We start from the raw sequence: 17747 nt of genomic DNA on the forward strand, positions 1-17747 counted from the left end.
TAACTAACTTCCCGAAAAAACTACACAAACATATAAAACAAACTTCTAGCGAAATACTAACAGCATCTTACTTACCAATCCAAAAGAAATGTTGCAAGTTCGGAGTCGAACCTAATTTCTTTCATGTCCATTAGTTGTCTCCAGCGATGGAAAGCAGTGCCAATGTTTACTCTGGTTCTGTTCCTTTTTTTTATCAGATTTTTATTTGCATGGCTAACATTACCACAAAACTGAGTAGCCTAACAGACGCGGCTACAACACTATATCTGCCACGCAATTTCGTCTAGCCTAACGTTACATCTGACAATTTTGGGTTCAAACACGCCCTGCACACCACACATACTGAACAGTGTTAAAGGGATAGTTCACTTTGAAATTAAATTTTGGTATGTTTTAGCTTACCTGAAGGGCATCCAAGATGTAGGTGTCTTTTTTTCCTCAGTAGTTTCAATTTTGATATTTTAGGTCAAACCGTTCTTGTCTGTCAGTCATATAATGCAGGTCTATGGTCACTGTCTCAAAGAGCATGCACAAGTCCAAATTAAAACAATTCCCCATCGTCCAAATGAAACAATTCCCCATCGTAAGTACACTTTGATGGCCTAAGACACGAAACGAGCGGTGTGTGTGAGAAAACGAACCGTATTTATATAGTTTTTGCCTCTTGAACAAAGCCGCGTCCAACTGATCTGACGGCGCGGGCGGGTATAGATATATACACTGATGTCGCCTTGGCTAATGAACTGCAATAGCGAAGGCGACATCTAGTGTTTCTATATCTATATCCGCCCGCGTGCGGGTATAGAAACGCTAGCACTAGATGTCGGCTTCGCTATTGCAGTTCATTAGCCAAGGCGACATCAGTGTATATATCTATACCCGCCCGCGCCGTCAGATCAGTTGGACGCGGCTTTGTTCAAGAGGCAAAAACTATATAAATACGGTTCGTTTTCTCACACACACCGCTCGTTTCGTGTCTTAGGCCATCAAAGTGTACTTACGATGGGGAATTGTTTCATTTGGACGATGGGGAATTGTTTTAATTTGGACTTGTGCATGCTGTTTTGAGACAGTGACCGCAGACCTGCATTATATGACTGACAGACAAGAACGGTTTGACCTAAAATATCAAAATTGAAACTACTGAGGAAAAAAAGACACCTACATCTTGGATGCCCTTCAGGTAAGCTAAAACATACCAAAATTTAATTTCAAAGTGAACTATCCCTTTAAATTTGAAAAATACTGTTCGATATAACTGCTTGGTTTGTTACCGCAGTTATCTGCGTGCTTCCTCGGCGATGAAGTTCCACATTTGCGGCTATCCAACACGAAAATGCATGCAGCAAAGCCTTTCACAATATTGTTTTCTTCACATAACTGTACTTGACTTTTGATGACGTGTTGTCGACAACTTTACAATTTCCACTAGCTATTCTTTTCTTCAACTCCTCAGCATCCATCTCGATGACTGCAAGCAGATCGCACGCGCGGTTATGATGAATTTTTAAAAGTGAAAGTAGTAGCCTAGGTAACGTTATATCCTGGTAGGGCGTGGCGCGTGGGCACAAATAAACTGATGTGGATTTTAAATTATTTTATCAACTTGAAATACAGGAATATACAGGAGTAGATGTACCTAAAAATATGCATATATTTTTACGTTTGCATGTGATTGTTTTAAACCCGTGTTTATACCCGTGTTTCCCCCGTGTCCGACCCAACCCGCACCGTATCCGACACAGTTGGATAGTTTTTACCTGTTTGAGCAAAATTTGCGGGTCACCCGTGCAGGACTATACTGTACTTTCCACACGATTGACATCAGGTTCAAGTACGACCACAAGCCGTGCGAGTTATTCGTGTATTGCAGTTTGGCTGGTGGTTATGTTGCCGCCCCGCATACCGCCTCCCATGGCCGAAACTGGTATTATGACACCTGTCGGGCCGTGGCTAGTAATTTAGCATGCTAATTCAGGTTGATATCTCTGCAGCACTATAACTTGTCATTTTTTTAATGACATCATCGCCCTTATTTCTTCTCATTCTTTTGATGTGTGTAGCTCATTTTTTGGATATTTTTACCTCAATTCTTACACATGGCACCTTTAAATCTGTAAATTTCGTCTCTTTTACCCTGTCGCTATCAATCATGTTCGTCTCCTCTCTTTTTCTCACATACATGTGCGCAGGGTCTTTCCCAATCACGCAGTTGCGTCGTGACCTGTCAATCATGTTCAGCTGGGGGCGGAACTATTGCTCCTGATTGGCTGATTTTTTTTCCTAAAGGGATATTACACTACACTATTTTAATAAAAGTTATTTTAACCCTGTATTGTCACTGGGTTACATAGTGATGTTGACAAAATGTTATGTGTTTATATTAAGATGCTTTTCTCTTACATTTATTCAGCAATAATGTGTTAAACTTCAGAGAGCAGTGTGAGTAATATTAATTTATAATTAATCATCATTTTTAATATTTAACTTACAGATAATAATCAGCTATTTTATTAATTCATATATTATTATTTTTTGTAGATTAAATTATTTCTACAATAATCTCTTGCTAGATTTTATATCTAAATTCATGCTGATCATTCACATGGCTGCGGAAAAAAAAAACATATAGTTATCATATAGTCCATCGTATGCACACTCCAGAATCTTGCCAGAAGAAATAGGTCATCCAGGTACTTTTTGTCTTCTCTTTAATGAGTACTGTGAATTCTGACATACTTATTTGTCGCACACTGTTTTTCGCCTATACTTCAGAAAAGTCTGCGATTTCGGACGCAGCCATTTACTGTGCCCCACTGAAAAAAAATTCTTCCCAACCCAGACTCCTCTTTTCCATTAGCACTTGACTGAATCCCGTTGATGTTATCCCAATATAAAAAATTAAATAAAAATCCCTGCTGATTTTCCTGCCTGTAGTCTGTACTCTTCTAGACAATGTTTGAAATAAATACAGATACTGGAGAAAAGGAAATGAAAAAGAAATAGTCAAACCATTTTTAAGAACAGATTATAGAATGCCTTTGGGGTTTTATTTGAATATTTGAATTTGATTTTTCATGAGATTTTCAGGGACACAACACCAAGTTTTGAGAATGACTCGGTTATCATTTTGTTAGCACTCCATTGGCAAAACCCACCTCTTTTTCCTCTTCACATTTTTGTTAAAAAAAAAAAAACACATCACAATACAATGGCCAACCTGTCGTCTGTGTACACAGTGCAAATGGTATGTGGGGGAAGGGTGTTTCTCAGAACTGTGGAGCATCTAAAATTTCAGCTCAAATGTACACTCACCTAAAGGATTATTAGGAACACCTGTTCAATTTCTCATTAATGCAATTATCTAATCAACCAATCACATGGCAGTTGCTTCAATGCATTTAGGGGTGTGGTCCTGGTCAAGACAATCTCCTGAACTCCAAACTGAATGTCAGAATGGGAAAGAAAGGTGATTTAAACAATTTTGAGCGTGGCATGGCTGTTGGTGCCAGACGGGCCGGTCTGAGTATTTCACAATCTGCTCAGTTACTGGGATTTTCACGCACAACCATAGGGTTTACAAAGAATGGTGTGAAAAGGGAAAAACATCCAGTATGCGGCAGTCCTGTGGGCGAAAATGTCTTGTTGATGCTAGAGGTCAGAGGAGAATGGGCCGACTGATTCAAGCTGATAGAAGAGCAACTTTGACTGAAATAACCACTCGTTACAACCGAGGTATGCAGCAAAGCATTTGTGAAGCCACAACACGCACAACCTTGAGGCGGATGGGCTACAACAGCAGAAGACCCCACCGGGTACCACTCATCTCCACTACAAATAGGAAAAAGAGGCTACAATTTGCACGAGCTCACCAAAATTGGACAGTTGAAGACTGGAAAAATGTTGCCTGGTCTGATGAGTCTCGATTTCTGTTGAGACATTCAGATGGTAGAGTGAGAATTTGTCACAAAGCTCGAATCATTTCAAATTGGTTTCTTGAACATGACAATGAGTTCACTGTACTAAAATAGCACCCACAGTCACCAGATCTCAACCCAATAGAGCATCTTTGGGATGTGGTGGAACGGGAGCTTCGTGCCCTGGATGTGCATCCCACAAATCTCCATCAACTGCAAGATGCTATTCTATCAATATGGGCCAACATTTCTAAAGAATGCTTTCAGCACCTTGTTGAATCAATGCCACGTAGAATTAAGGCAGTTCTGAAGGCGAAAGGGGGTCAAACACAGTGTTAGTATGGTGTTCCTAATAATCCTTTAGGTGAGTGTACATCACGCATGAGAGAATGAAGTCTTTTCGTGTTAATATCAGATAAATGCATAAAGGGAAGTTTCACAGACCTTAGCCAGGGAGAACCATATATGAATTTAAACAATTAAACAAATCTGTGAGGGAAGGATGAGGCTCGAACAATCTCTTTTTATAAAGCTGACTCAGTGGACCAAAGTGAAGATAAAAGTGATGGGAAAGGAATGGGAAAATATCTGTGACTCGTTTGATTATTTTATTCACAATGAAAATGGGGATGTTGTGTATTCACTCATATCATTTATGGAATCATAACAAACTCTTTTCAATATACAATTCACAAGTTCACACTTACATACAATTAGAGGGGGTAAAGTTTAATTTATGATTTAAGTTAAGATTGGTTGATTACCTGAACGTGCTCCTCCTGAACTTTGTTACATAAAACTTCATAAGGGGAATTTTTCTCTTTTTTTATGAGGTTAAGTGCTCACGGAAGAGATGGGTTTTCAGCTTCTTTTGAATGTTGCCAGGGATTCTGCATTCCGGATGAGGGTGGGGAGATCATTCCACCAGCATGGAACTGTGAATGAGAAGGTTCTGTAAAGTGATTTTGTGGCTTTCTGTAAGCTCGATGGTGTTTTAAGCCCCCAATGGCTCCTTAGAGGCAGCTAACCCTACCCTCAACCTTAAACCTACCCATCCCCTCGCTGCCTGGAAGGCGCCGTTAGGGGCATAAAACACCAAACACCTTTCTGCAATGGAACCACGAGACCAGAGAGACTAAACGTCGACTGTAGACGAGACCCAGGAGAAGTCGATTGTAGACGAGACCCAGAGAGACTGTAGGTCGACTGTAGACGTTCAGGGGCGTCGATTGAAGACGAGACACAGGTAGACTTAGGTCAGGTACGAAATAGAGAGAAATCTACCACAAAGGTTATATGTGGTTGAGAAAACAAACCACACATTTTACACTCACACAGTCGTGCTTAACTTCACATCTACACAACAGAGTAAAACACATACACTGAGCTCAGAGAGCAAGTCTGGACGTTCAAAAAACAATATGATTAGCTCTTGTTGAAGCCTTGTTGAAATCTACTGAGAACTTGTCACATCCACTAATTAGTTTCCACCAGCAGAGGTCAGTATCACCATAGATATCATATATAAACGCTAGATGCCTTATGGCGCAGTCACTTCCGGCATCATCGTTCGGCCATCTTGTGACAGTGCTCTGTGCATTAAGGTGAATGATCAGCACGCACACAAATCCTCTTATCTCGCTGAAATCTTGACGGATTTACAAACGGTTTGGTTTCTTACAAACGTTATTAACGTGGCTATAATTCCGAATGCTTGAAAATGTATGTTATAATTTTTCATATGTATGCAGTGTATGTATGCAGTTTCATAACTACATCTCTGACGTTTATAACAAACCAAACCGTTTGAAAATCGGTAGAAAAATGAGCAAGTTATGGTTATTTAAAAGTACATGCACCATTGAAGTAGTGAGCGAGTACACTGTCGCAAGATGGCCGCCACGTGCGGACGTCGACCTCCATTGGCCAGCAGTGCGCACGAGACATCTAGCCTTTATATATGATATCTATGAGTATCACAACTGTAATGAAACTGTTGTGACACTGACCTCTGCTGGTGGAAATTAATTAGTGGATGTGACAAGTTCTCAGTAGATTTCAACAAGGCTTCAACAAGAGCTAATCATATTCATTGATTCATTTTCAGCTCTTTATTACTCTTCCCTCCAACGTAAAAAGTCACAATAACGTAATCAGTACAGAAAGAATGTTTCAGAATAAGAATTATTTCCTGTCAAATAAATAAACACCCCTTATAGGCTATATGAAAAAAAGTACAAAAGAACACAGAGCTGCTAATGTGAATATTAATTAAATTAGTTGTCAGAAGACGCATAAAAAATTCTTTTTTCAATACATCCCAGTACTGCATTTATTACTTCATATAATTAGAGCGCTTCTTCAAGAGATTCAGATTAAGCAAAAACTTTTTTTTTATAATTTCCTCATGTTAGTTCACTGATCGATTTAGTCTACTGTAGTTTACATACATAATAAAATCCCTATTAAGAAAAATAACTTGACATGAATCAACATGCCACATTCATATATACTTCTTGGAATGAAGCATTCAGTAGGCTAAGTAATGAATATAAATTCATATCAATGTCAGGACTGATTTAACCATTATAACCAGCCAAACCCATTAACACATGGATTCCTCAAACAGTCAGCAGGAGCCATTAGCACAATGATTAAACACATTTAATACTGAATTCAATGGGTCTCATATTTATTGCATGGTTTCTGAGTGAATTTTTCTAACACTCTTTCCCATTTCTCACTTTGTATTTGTATTTCAAATACAATCCACATCCTGTGAAACCTAAAGCTTCAAGCACACTATCAAGTTATTCGAGAAACAACAGAATCCAATCAATGAAGTTTCCAGGAATCAGCTTACATGCACTTCATTGAAGATGACACTGTGTTTACCTCAACCTCTATATCTGGGTTTACTTTGGCATAAAGATTAAAGAGACAAACATAATCAGTACTGCAGAGAGAATGTTTAATAATGTTTGTTCAGTAAATAGACAAGCCACTTTTACAGCTTAAAAAAATCAAGTACACAAGAATAAACCTGCTCGATGCAAAAAAGGTAACAAGGCAGCCATCATCTTCAGTGCATTACTAAAATTATACACTTAAACAATCTGAATAAAGCTAAAACTCAAATCATCAGTCACATTCATTCACCTGAACTGGGTTTGTCGCATTAAAATGACTCCTAAATATTGTTTTATGGTGCTTAATTTAACCCCTTGTTTGGGTCTTAAATATAGACACCTTCTACCTTATTTTGTTTATTCTCAGGTTAGGTAAAGTCAGTCGAATTCGTTCTAAACAATAAGTATATAAATTTCCATACTTACAATTCAGTCGAAAGACTGCTCCGTGGTTTAGTTCAGCTCAATATTTGGTAAAACAGAGACTTAAGGCAGGCGAGCTTCTTAATTTCAATTAAATGTATTTTTTATTAAATACAGGTTAACTAGTTTACATAAAAGGTACTAATATATAAAATAAAAATAAAAGTAAATCAAAACTAAATAATTTACAAGCTTTCATCTTCATGAGGCACAATGGCAAGGCATCTAACACCGGAGAGGCCGTCCTTGGTGATATCACTGAACATTTATTTAACCATAGCAAAAGTAAATTTCTTACTTATGTACATTTTTCATCTCTATTTTTTGTGTTTATTTAAAATGAGACAAATCTGATTTTATTTTAATCTCCAATATGTTATTTAACAGTTGAGATAGTACTTTAATGCTTCACTAACTAGCAGAAGACACTAGCCGGGTTTAAATCCCAGTTGTGCAGGTGGAGCATGTTGTCACTTGTAATGAGCCCCTATTATAACTATTCTATTCTATTCTATTCTATTCTATTGAAAAAAACACGAGAAAAAGGTGAATAAAGACTGAGAGTCAATGTTCATAATTATTAATTATAATTAGGTTTTGTACTATGCTGTATAGCTGTGTTTTCCGGTGTGTTCATTATCAATCTTAAAAAAAAAAATTAGTATAAAAAAAATGGCATTGTTTTAAATGAAAAAGTTAATAATTGTATTTTATTGACAAAATATTTTAGTTTGTCTTGTTGGCTATATATCTTTTTGATTAGATCAGATAGCATTTTAAGCTGTCATATATGGTCATGCTAATGTACCCCACCTATGGGGCATGTTGTCACATTTCACTTCCATTCTTTTGGGGTATATCAATAAAAAAGTATACACTGTATTAATAAAACAAAACCACATAATTGTACTAGACATGTGGGAAATTAATGTGGGAAAAAATAAATACTCTGAACCATAAGTAGATTTACACAAACAGAGAAAAGCTGTGCCCCGCTCTCCCCTAATTACTAAAAAGACCACAACTGTGCAAAAGCAGCAACTTCATTTACATCACGGATGTACACTGTACAAACTGGATAAAAGGATTGAGGTTTGGTTTGAGGTTGTGTCTTCAGTCTGTTGTAGTGTTTTTTGAGTTTTCAGTTATGGTATTTATAAATATCCATCATTCTAAAATCTTTGGTTTATAAAAAATAACAGTCTAAAACAGGGGTGTCAAACCGGTTCCACGGAGGGCCTAGTGTATGCAGGTTTTCTCTTTTACCTTGAACCAAACTGATTGAGTAGGTCACTAATTGGCTAAGATCTCCCCTCACCTGGTAGTCTAGGTCTTAATTGGGCACTAATTGAAGGGAAAGACCAAAAACCTGCATACACTAGGCCCTCCGTGGAACCGGTTTGACACCCCTGGTCTAAAACTTCAGAATGAGAGAAAGTACATATTATCAGGTTTTAGGAAAGTTCTCCTGATCTAGCTAGAGCTCTGACGGCTTCAACCTTGTGGAAGCTCTCTCTCTCTCTGTGTCTGTGTCTGTGTGTGTGTGTGTCTGTGTGTGTGAGAGAGAGAGAGAGAGAGTGTCTATCCTGGCTCCAGTGAGGTGAACAACAAGCACTCAGAAGAGATGGAATGACCAATTCAGACAAACAGAAGTGTAGAAAGTCTTTTTTCTTCAATTAACTGCATCTCTGACTCCTGGTCTTCATTCATCATATCTGGTCCTCGGGTCAAAACTGCAAAATCCCCAACAAAGGGACAAAATTAGACAACATCAGTGTTGATGCTATATAAGAAAAACTCAAAATGGTGGAAAATCTCTCTGATAACAAATTACAAACAGAAATTCAGCATAGGAGACCACATTTATTTTAAGATGTTCAGAACCTACCTGAAATTACCTAGAAATTAATTTAAAGAACATTGATGACAGCACACAAAACAGAGCCAAAACAGTCTTCAGTCTGTGAATCTACTTTAGTAAGTTAAGTGTTAATTTGTATTAAATTACAAAGCTAAAGTTCATAATGTATATGCACATTACAAAGGGTGCAGAGAAACTGGCACCCAGACGTCACAAGATTTCAAAGCTAAAATATTTTTCAATATTAGCTTCAGACAACATGAACACTTTTTTTGGTTTTGAATGATTTGTAAATGAAAGTTAGAGAAGGTTTTTACCACCAACTGCCAACTTCTGATGTCTTCTCATATGTTGCTTGTGAATTTTTTTACGGCTAGGGGTCGCTAATCTCTTACAATAACAAAGGCGTAGGTTGATGAAGCATAAGGGGAATTATAGAACTTGTCGTCATGCCGATGGATCTAATAATGTTTATGGATGAGTGAAAACATTCATGTTTTTTACATGACTGTGGTATGAAGCAGGGCGCGATTGCTAATGAGAGACAGATATCAGCGCCACATGCGAGTCCCGCGGTTATAAAGGAATGAGGACATTTCGTGACTAATCACGGACGTGGAGCTCTCGGCATCTCGAAAACGGCACGCCAATATTGATCCTCGTTTTAGTTCTCCTTTTGTCCCAAAGTCTGCTTGCCACAGTCCATAATGTTTGAACGAAACAACAACAGCGTGAGCGTGCTGCAAGACGTAACACAGTTGTCCACGTCTCCATGGTTACTATGGCAGTAAAAGCATAATGCAGATATTACGTCATTGACAGGCGACAATGACCAGGGATGAGCCATTATTTAAAATTGGAATTTCTCTGAAATTAAAAATCTTTGGGAACTTTTGGCATATTGTAAGTACACAACTGCAGGAAATATAAAGTGATTTTTGGATATTTTATTACAAAAATCTTACATATTGTACCTTTAACTGTTCATACAACTGACAAAGCCTACCTATAACTGCAAACATCACGCATGTAAAAGCAGGAGTGACAAATGTGATGTCAGCTCACAGTACCTCGCACATCGTTAAAACGATTCAAATATCATCATAGACATATTGCACACCCCTATGTACATAAAGAATGAACTTATAATTGTACTGACATTTACCAATTTTCTTCTTCTTTCTTTTATTTGATTTCTGTCATTCTGATTTTGCATTTGTTTCTGTTTAATTTCAGATTATTTTCCATTGCTCCTCTCAATAACTGCATCAGCCTTTGATCATGCTCTTCAACTGTGTCTCCCCACACCAATAAGTCATCAACGATGTTCACAACACCTTCCAGGCCTTCTATCATTTGGGCTATGGACCTTTGAAAAACCTCTGATGCTGAAGAGATCCGAAGGGTAAGCGAAGAAAGCGATATCGTCCAATGTGTGTGTTCATCGTGCATAATTTGGATAATTTGGAATGCATTTGGCATTCTTGAGACCACCTCTTCAACAGTTAACATTGGATAATGCTCTCGCTGTATCGCTTTATTTAGATCTCTGGGTCCATATGCCCTTTTTTTTTAATGTGACCACAGTCACCATGCTGTTTAGCCACCCCCTAGGGTCAGTTTGCTTTGCAATCACTCCCATCTGTTCCATTTTTTGTAGTTCTTCAATTACTCTTTCTCTGATAGCTACTGGGATGCTCCTTGAAGCATGCACAACTGGTCTGATGTCTTTGTTTATTCGTATGTGGTGTTAACCGGATGAGCAGCCTATTCCTACAAACAGATCATCAAACTCATTGAGAATGTCATTACATATTTTGAGAAAGCATAGCCTATTTGTGCAATATAAAGTTCACTATAATAATCTATACCAAAATATATATAGGCCTATAGGGTTTTCTTATACATCAAATATTTTATGTAATATTATTTGAAATAGGGGTTTTCTTAATAACATGTAAATATCACTGATTCTGTTTCTCTTGACAGTGTGGTCAGGAGGATGCAAAGCATTGTCTGAATGTAACTTGTTTATTTATTAAAGAAATTAAGTCAATAACGTAAATATAGCTTAGAAGAAACACAGGATTTTGAGATATTGAGAAAAAAGTGTAAGAAAAGTGATTTAATAATAAACCCTCAATGCTGAAATATGGTAAATGCTGACAGTTGCTGTAGCACAAGCTCAAGTATCATTTCAGGTCTAGACATGTTTTTACGTTTCGTATGCAGTTCATCACTTCATAGTAACTTACAGGGACATTCACAAAAATGCAAAAACCTATAGACAGATTTTTTTATTTTGGCTTTTTTGGGCTGATTTGTTAATCACAGGTAGAACAGATTTCTTAACTGTTAACCGACAAACTGCCATCTTTTCAGTCTGTTGCTTTTGAACAATTTGTCATTCTAATCTATTTCTTTCCAGTCAGATTTGTGAAAGATTTGCCTCGTGTAATACAATAGGTGTAACTGAAATAGCCAAACCCTGTTAAGCAGAAAGCGGTGTCCTGATTCAGATGAAGTCTTTAAATGAACCACTAGCATTAAATCCAAAATCATCTTTAACTCATCTTAACATAGAGCAGAATCTTTGCTTAGGCTATGATAAGAGAGCAAGCACAGACAGGCATTGAGATTTGATTTGTGAATGATCATGAATGATCCATCAATGCACTGGTGCGGAGCTTTACAGGCAGCGAGACACAACGCACACAGCAACACTGTATCTTACCGTATTCTGTACATGACGTGCACAGAATGTTGTTGTAGCATAATGTATTTCTTCAGTTTCAACTGTTTTGATAATAATCACATTTTAACTTTAAAAATTATACATAAACCTGAAATGGTGATACACAAAAGACTCCAGTAATACTTACCACTTGTGTTGCTTGTTTATGGTTCTTGATGTGCCAGAGCACAATCCCTACAGAAACTGCAATTATGGCCAGCAATAACGATAAAACTACCACTGGTATAGAATATGAACGGTGACTCTGTTCTGTAATGAACAAACAGAAAACAGTATGTAGTTTACATTAGTCCTGCAAGTCTGACTTCAACCTGAGACACAAAACAGCAGATCAGGGAGATAATTGAATATATTACACAACTGGAGAAACTCTTAGCTTGACATGATGGTGACCACCAGCCTTTGTTCTGAAAGTTTTAACACCAGGGCCAGTTGCATAAACTGTTTAAGACTCTTTAAGACTGTTCACACACGTGACTAATTGCTAGTGGTTCATCCTAGAGACACTGTGTTAACATAGTATGTTTATGCAACTGGCCCCAGGTGTTTAAAGGGGTGGTTGATTATGATTTTACTTTTCTAACTTTAGTTAGTGTGTAATGTTGCTGTTTGAGCATAAACAACATCTGCAAAGTTACAATGCTCAAAGTTCAAAGCAAAGGGAGATATTTTAAGAAATCACATTTTTAGGGACTACAACAAACGGCTAGAAGGGACTACACAAGCTTCCTCCCGGGTTAGTGACATCACCAACCCTAAAATTTATATAAACCCCGCCCCCTGAACACGATTTATAGATTATCAAGACAGAATATGCTAATCAATGACTAGAAGATAAATACACATAAGCTACATAAATTCATAAACTAACCATTCAGAAATGTTGTCTACATGTTGTCACTTCTTGAGTCTCTCCATCATTGTCTGAACATAAAAGGCTAAAAGTTTTTGAAATTGTCAGTGTGTGTCTGTGTGAGGTAAAAGGACTGAAGCTGTTGAAGCTCCGCCCCCTGTGCCACAAGCAGCAGCTCATTTGCATTTAAAGGGACAGACACAAAACGGTGCATTTTTGCTCACCCTCAAAAATTGACCATTTTAACATGCTATATAAAAATATCTGTGGGGTATTTTGAGCTAAAACTTCACATACGCACTCTGGGGACATCAAAGACTTATTTTGCATCTTGTGAAAAGGGCATTATACCACCCCTTTAAAGTAATGTAAAACATAATATGAAACGTATACTCAAATATACAGATATTGTGTTGGGGTTATAGCTCACAAAGATGAACCTACAAAATATTCCAATCAATACATTTCAGAAGACTGTAATATCAGCGTTGACATACCTTCACATGTGTGACAGAGTTGCGTGATGTCCAGATGTGTGGTCTGGTTTCTGATGGGATTGTTGATCACACAGCTGTAAGTGTTTTTATCCTGATATTCCACCTCCAGAGGTAGAGAGAGACTGATGCTGAGATCAGACACACTGATGCTGGACAATACACTGATTCCTTTGTACCAGGAGAGAGTCACATCACTCACATTCAACACTGAACACACCAGTGAACATCTGGACTCTGATGATCTTGATGAGGATGATGATGATGATGATGAACAGTTTGAAGAGTAACTGGAAATGACAAGAATGGGTAGAGGAGCTGGAAAACATGAAATAACATGAAGTCAAGTCACGTCACCTTCGTTTATATTGCGCTTTTAACAATATAGATTGTTTCAAAGCAGCTTTACAGTGATAATAGGAAATTAAAGTAACAGAGATTGTTTGGCTTTACAGCAGCTCTTGGATAAAGTTATTGTCCAGCTAGAGTTAGTTTTGATTGATTCACTTCCGTTGTAAAGATCATTAGTTATTAACTTAGGGCCGCTGACACGACACCTTTTTTCCCTAAAACAGAAAACGTTTAATGTGTTCTGGCCGTTCACTTCACGACAGCAGTGTTGGGTGGCTCGAGAACACAAACTGTGAAATAGGTTCCAAAAGGTGCAAGTTTTGAAAGATTTTGAAAAACTTTATGAATGCTTTATAGCCTATCAGTATTATTATCAAAAATCAATAACAAAAATAACATGATGCAGATGTTTTCTTGCAATAAGGCTAATCAAAAAGAAACCAAAAATGTAAATTAAAGGCTGAAAAAAAAGAGAGAAAAAAAAAGAGAAATGCCTGCATCTAAACTAAAATACAGATTGATCATTTGAACAACAACAATCTTTTTGGCTGCAATTTTGGGCATTTGAATTATCATTTATAATATCAGAAATTATAGCATTTGTGATATGATTTACGTTTACTCACCATAGACAGAAACATAGAATCTCTTCAGTGTTTTTCTACTGCTGACGACGGTCAGTTCATAAAGTCCAGTGTGTTCAGATCTGATGTTTCTGATGGTCAGAGATCCAGTTTGATTGTCCATCTGGAGTTTGTCTCTGAATCTCCCATCATTACTGACAAATATATAGTTAATTTGGTCTTTTCTAATGATTTCAGCTATTAGAGTGTTTTGAGGTCCAAACGTCCACACTATCTGATCACCTCTCTGTACTTGAACATCAGTGTTTAGAGTGACAGAATCTCCCTCAGTCACTGACACTGACTTCACTTCATCAGTTTCACCAAACACACCTGAAACAGATTCAAACAAATGAATTTTCTTTGTCATAACAAACAAATAAATAAAGTAGGAAGGCATGTAGGCTATTGTATTTTATTAAATTAAGTTGAAAAGTTAAATTCGATGTTCCTACCTGAAACCAAAACAAGAACAAGTTGAATGAAAACGCATTTAGAAAGTAGAAAGGTATTTGCATGTGTAGCCTATCTATACTACATTTGTTGTTGGGCTGTTCCAGTCCTGCCCGCGTTGCATGAGAGATTAAATCCGACTTACCATTTGTGATCAGAATGCATAGACAGATGAAAGCAGTGTTTAAAATCATATTCCTTAAAAGATGTCCGATCGATTTCTGATAAATAAAGTCCTCATAGCGCTGCTAAAAAAGTTTTTTTTTCTCTAATGGATAAACAAAGAACTGCTCAAAACTTCGTGTTTTTCTGTGTCTGTCTGCTGCTCGTGCTCACAGAGGAAGACGAGATGACGTATGACTCTATCATTGCCTGCATCAGTAGCCTACAGCGCTTATAGAGATTTTTATGTGAATTATTTGTTCTTATTTTAGAACCACTTCATTTCACCATAACATATTTCGCGTATCTAAAGTTTTTGAGTATGCACTTTATTTATTAAAGTCCCCCTATAGTCAATTTTATCTCTTAAAACTCATCTTTGACCATCAAAATTACATATTTGAAGTATATTTTCATGTGAAGAGAATATTTTCTTCATGCCTTAAATAACTTGAATTACTCTACAATCTTGCTTATTTTAGTAAATGGGGATTCATGAATATGCATATTGGTCCCTGCCTCCACTCTATCACACCAGTTGAGATTACCTGATCCACTGGGTCAACTAATCTCTACACAATGGAGAGTGGAAATATTGATTTAATTCATATAGCCTATAGGCCTATGCTTGAACCAGAAACTGATTCAGAAGAAGAAGAGGAAGAGCACATGAAATTTCACATGAGTTGTCTTAAAGCATATTAAAACGACATAAACATATAAACAACATCAAAAAGTCTTTAAAAACAAAAATGATAAAAAAAAAAGATGTAATCAATATTGACACCTCTTTTCACTATTCACACTTCTAGAGATTTTTTGACACATTGGGTTCTGGTAGCCCACTATTTCCTGTCGAGTAATGTACAAACACAAAGTGTTATCTGTGTTAATCAGATACCAGTGGTGTGTGATTAATGCTGAATATCATTCAAATAAATGGTTTCAGGCCTGCCCATATTTCCATGCAAACATGGATATCATCATAATGTACAGTTATGATATAAAAAGGAAACATAGAAGGTCAAAATAAGAGGAAAGTATGCTATTCTGAACCAGGATATCTGTACTCATACTGACACCTGATGATCTAGGCTGAGCATGTACTGAATCTTTAACATCATTCATATATTTTGTGACATTGATACAACTGACCTGAAAATCTTAAATTATGCAGAAAAAGAGAAAGGTTCAAAACTTTAAAATAAATAATTACATATAGTAACGTTTTCTACTCATACTTATGTGTAGGTCATGAGCTTGAGAACCGAAGTGGCCAAATGCCCTAATGCAGAAACACCAACCACACACATCCTATAATAGACAAGCTTTCATTTAACTGCTGTGCATTTACCAAAAACAAAACAAAACCACATGGGTTCAGTGCATGCGAATCCCCCTGTCCTATAAACCAGACCACAGAAGATCTCGCTCTGACTCTGACACTGAGTGTGTCACAGTGCATGAAGAGCCTCATGTTGATTCCACTCAGAGTTAAAATAGACCATCTGAGGCCTTGAGCGAGTCACTGCATCTGCAGATTATCCTTATATCTCACTGAAAGAACATGTTTCTCCAGTTGTAAGAGCAATGAACTTTAAATGCATATCGTGGGAATGATTAGAAAAGGTGGTGAGGCAAATCAATCCCTTAGGGAACATTCAAATTTCATTCAGCCCTTGAGAAATCTTCTGTTCAAAAACTGTCTTTAATTATAAGCAATTTGATTACAAAATGAAATAATCTCGAGTGAATCAAGCTCAAGGACAGTTACTGCATTTCAGCAGCAAAATTACTGTTTTTTTTAGTCATAACATTACTTCAAAGTCGTCCTGTCATAAACCTCCATTTTCAGATTAAAAAGTTGTGGGACTATTTACTGTAAATTAAACTCCAAACTGTTAAGTCAGCTTCAGATAATAGCAGGTTACCATGTGGGCTTGTGCATCAACTGCTTAGATGTCAGTTTTTTTTTTTTTTTGGGGGGGGGGGGGGGGGGTTCTATTGACGCTTGGTTATTTGAACTCTCTACACGTCTTGATTTTTTTTACACTGCCTTTGTACACCACAACTTTCAAAACGACATATTAACCATTTTATCATGATGCAAAAGCAGTTCTCTTTTTTCTCTCTCTGTCTTTCCCGTAATGCATTAGCTTGATGGCAGCTCTTATTTCACTCAGATGATTCTCTAATGCTCTTCACAGACGATCACAGGGCTTCATTACTTCCTGCTGACTGGACTTCTCGTCTCTTAACATGATAGTTGAAGTTCCCCATTTTTTATTTGAGTTCGCTAAAATCTTTTCATGACTGACAGTTTGAATAAAAACCACAGCGTACTCTTCAGGAGTTGTTAAATCAAAGAAATGGCTTCATTTGTTAAAATGAATGAGAAAGCATGTTTAGGCCTATATCAAATTCTAGTGAGTCAAACATACACACTCTGCATGTACACTCTTCAGCTCTGAGAAATTCATGCACTCCCTCCCTCTATTTCAGTTTCTACATCTCTCCATCTCCCACTCACAAACCACATCCTGACTGTAACGGAACAGCTGCGGTGATGAAATACTGGCTGTATGTATACTGGCCTAATCCTCCGGTCAGAGAAGACGCAGCAACTTCTTTCCTTTAGATGAATTTATTGGTCTTTTACAACTCTACAGGGCACTGTAATATGTGTATGTGTGGTTTGTGATGCCTGCAGAAAATAACAACAGTAAAACAATATTAATACTAATTAAAGTTCAGTGGCATCAATGGTAATAATGATAAAATAACATGAATTACAACAGATATGAACAGTGTGTAATACTGCAAATCGCCACTAGGGGTCAGTGTAGGATCATTAAGCAACACCACAGCTTCGCGCCACGGGTAGGTCACGTGACAAAGCTAAACTGAGAAAGCCCTGACAACTACCGATCAGTAATTTGACACATT

General features: G+C 37.3%; 1 protein-coding gene across 1 annotated transcript; it reads right to left on the minus strand.

Annotated features, from left to right (window-relative positions):
* Positions 1–11423: 11423 nt before the first annotated feature.
* LOC311085673 (uncharacterized protein) lies at positions 11424–14951 on the minus strand. The gene is made up of 5 exons (XM_084118252.1): positions 14785–14951; positions 14190–14519; positions 13216–13530; positions 11993–12114; positions 11424–11906 (listed from the first exon to the last, which is right to left on the minus strand). The coding sequence occupies exons 1-5, from the start codon at positions 14831–14833 to the stop codon at positions 11841–11843; spliced, it is 882 nt and encodes a 293-aa protein (XP_083974378.1). The 5' UTR covers positions 14834–14951; the 3' UTR covers positions 11424–11840.
* Positions 14952–17747: the final 2796 nt, after the last annotated feature.

Source organism: Abramis brama, assembly GCF_963993115.1.
Source record: "Abramis brama genome assembly, chromosome: 6".
Lineage (NCBI taxonomy): Eukaryota > Metazoa > Chordata > Actinopteri > Cypriniformes > Leuciscidae > Abramis > Abramis brama.

What these genes read in the sequence shown, in the direction of transcription:
- LOC311085673 (XM_084118252.1), bottom strand. Translation starts at nt 14,833, where the DNA reads ATGATTTTAAACACTGCTTTCATCTGTCTATGCATTCTGATCACAAAT. An exon ending in ATGCATTCTGATCACAAATG is followed by an intron (nt 14,520 to 14,784) that starts GTAAGTCGGATT and finishes AATCTGTTTCAG; the next exon opens with GTGTGTTTGGTGAAACTGAT. An exon ending in ACTCTGTCACACATGTGAAG is followed by an intron (nt 12,115 to 13,215) that starts GTATGTCAACGC and finishes TGTTCATTACAG; the next exon opens with AACAGAGTCACCGTTCATAT.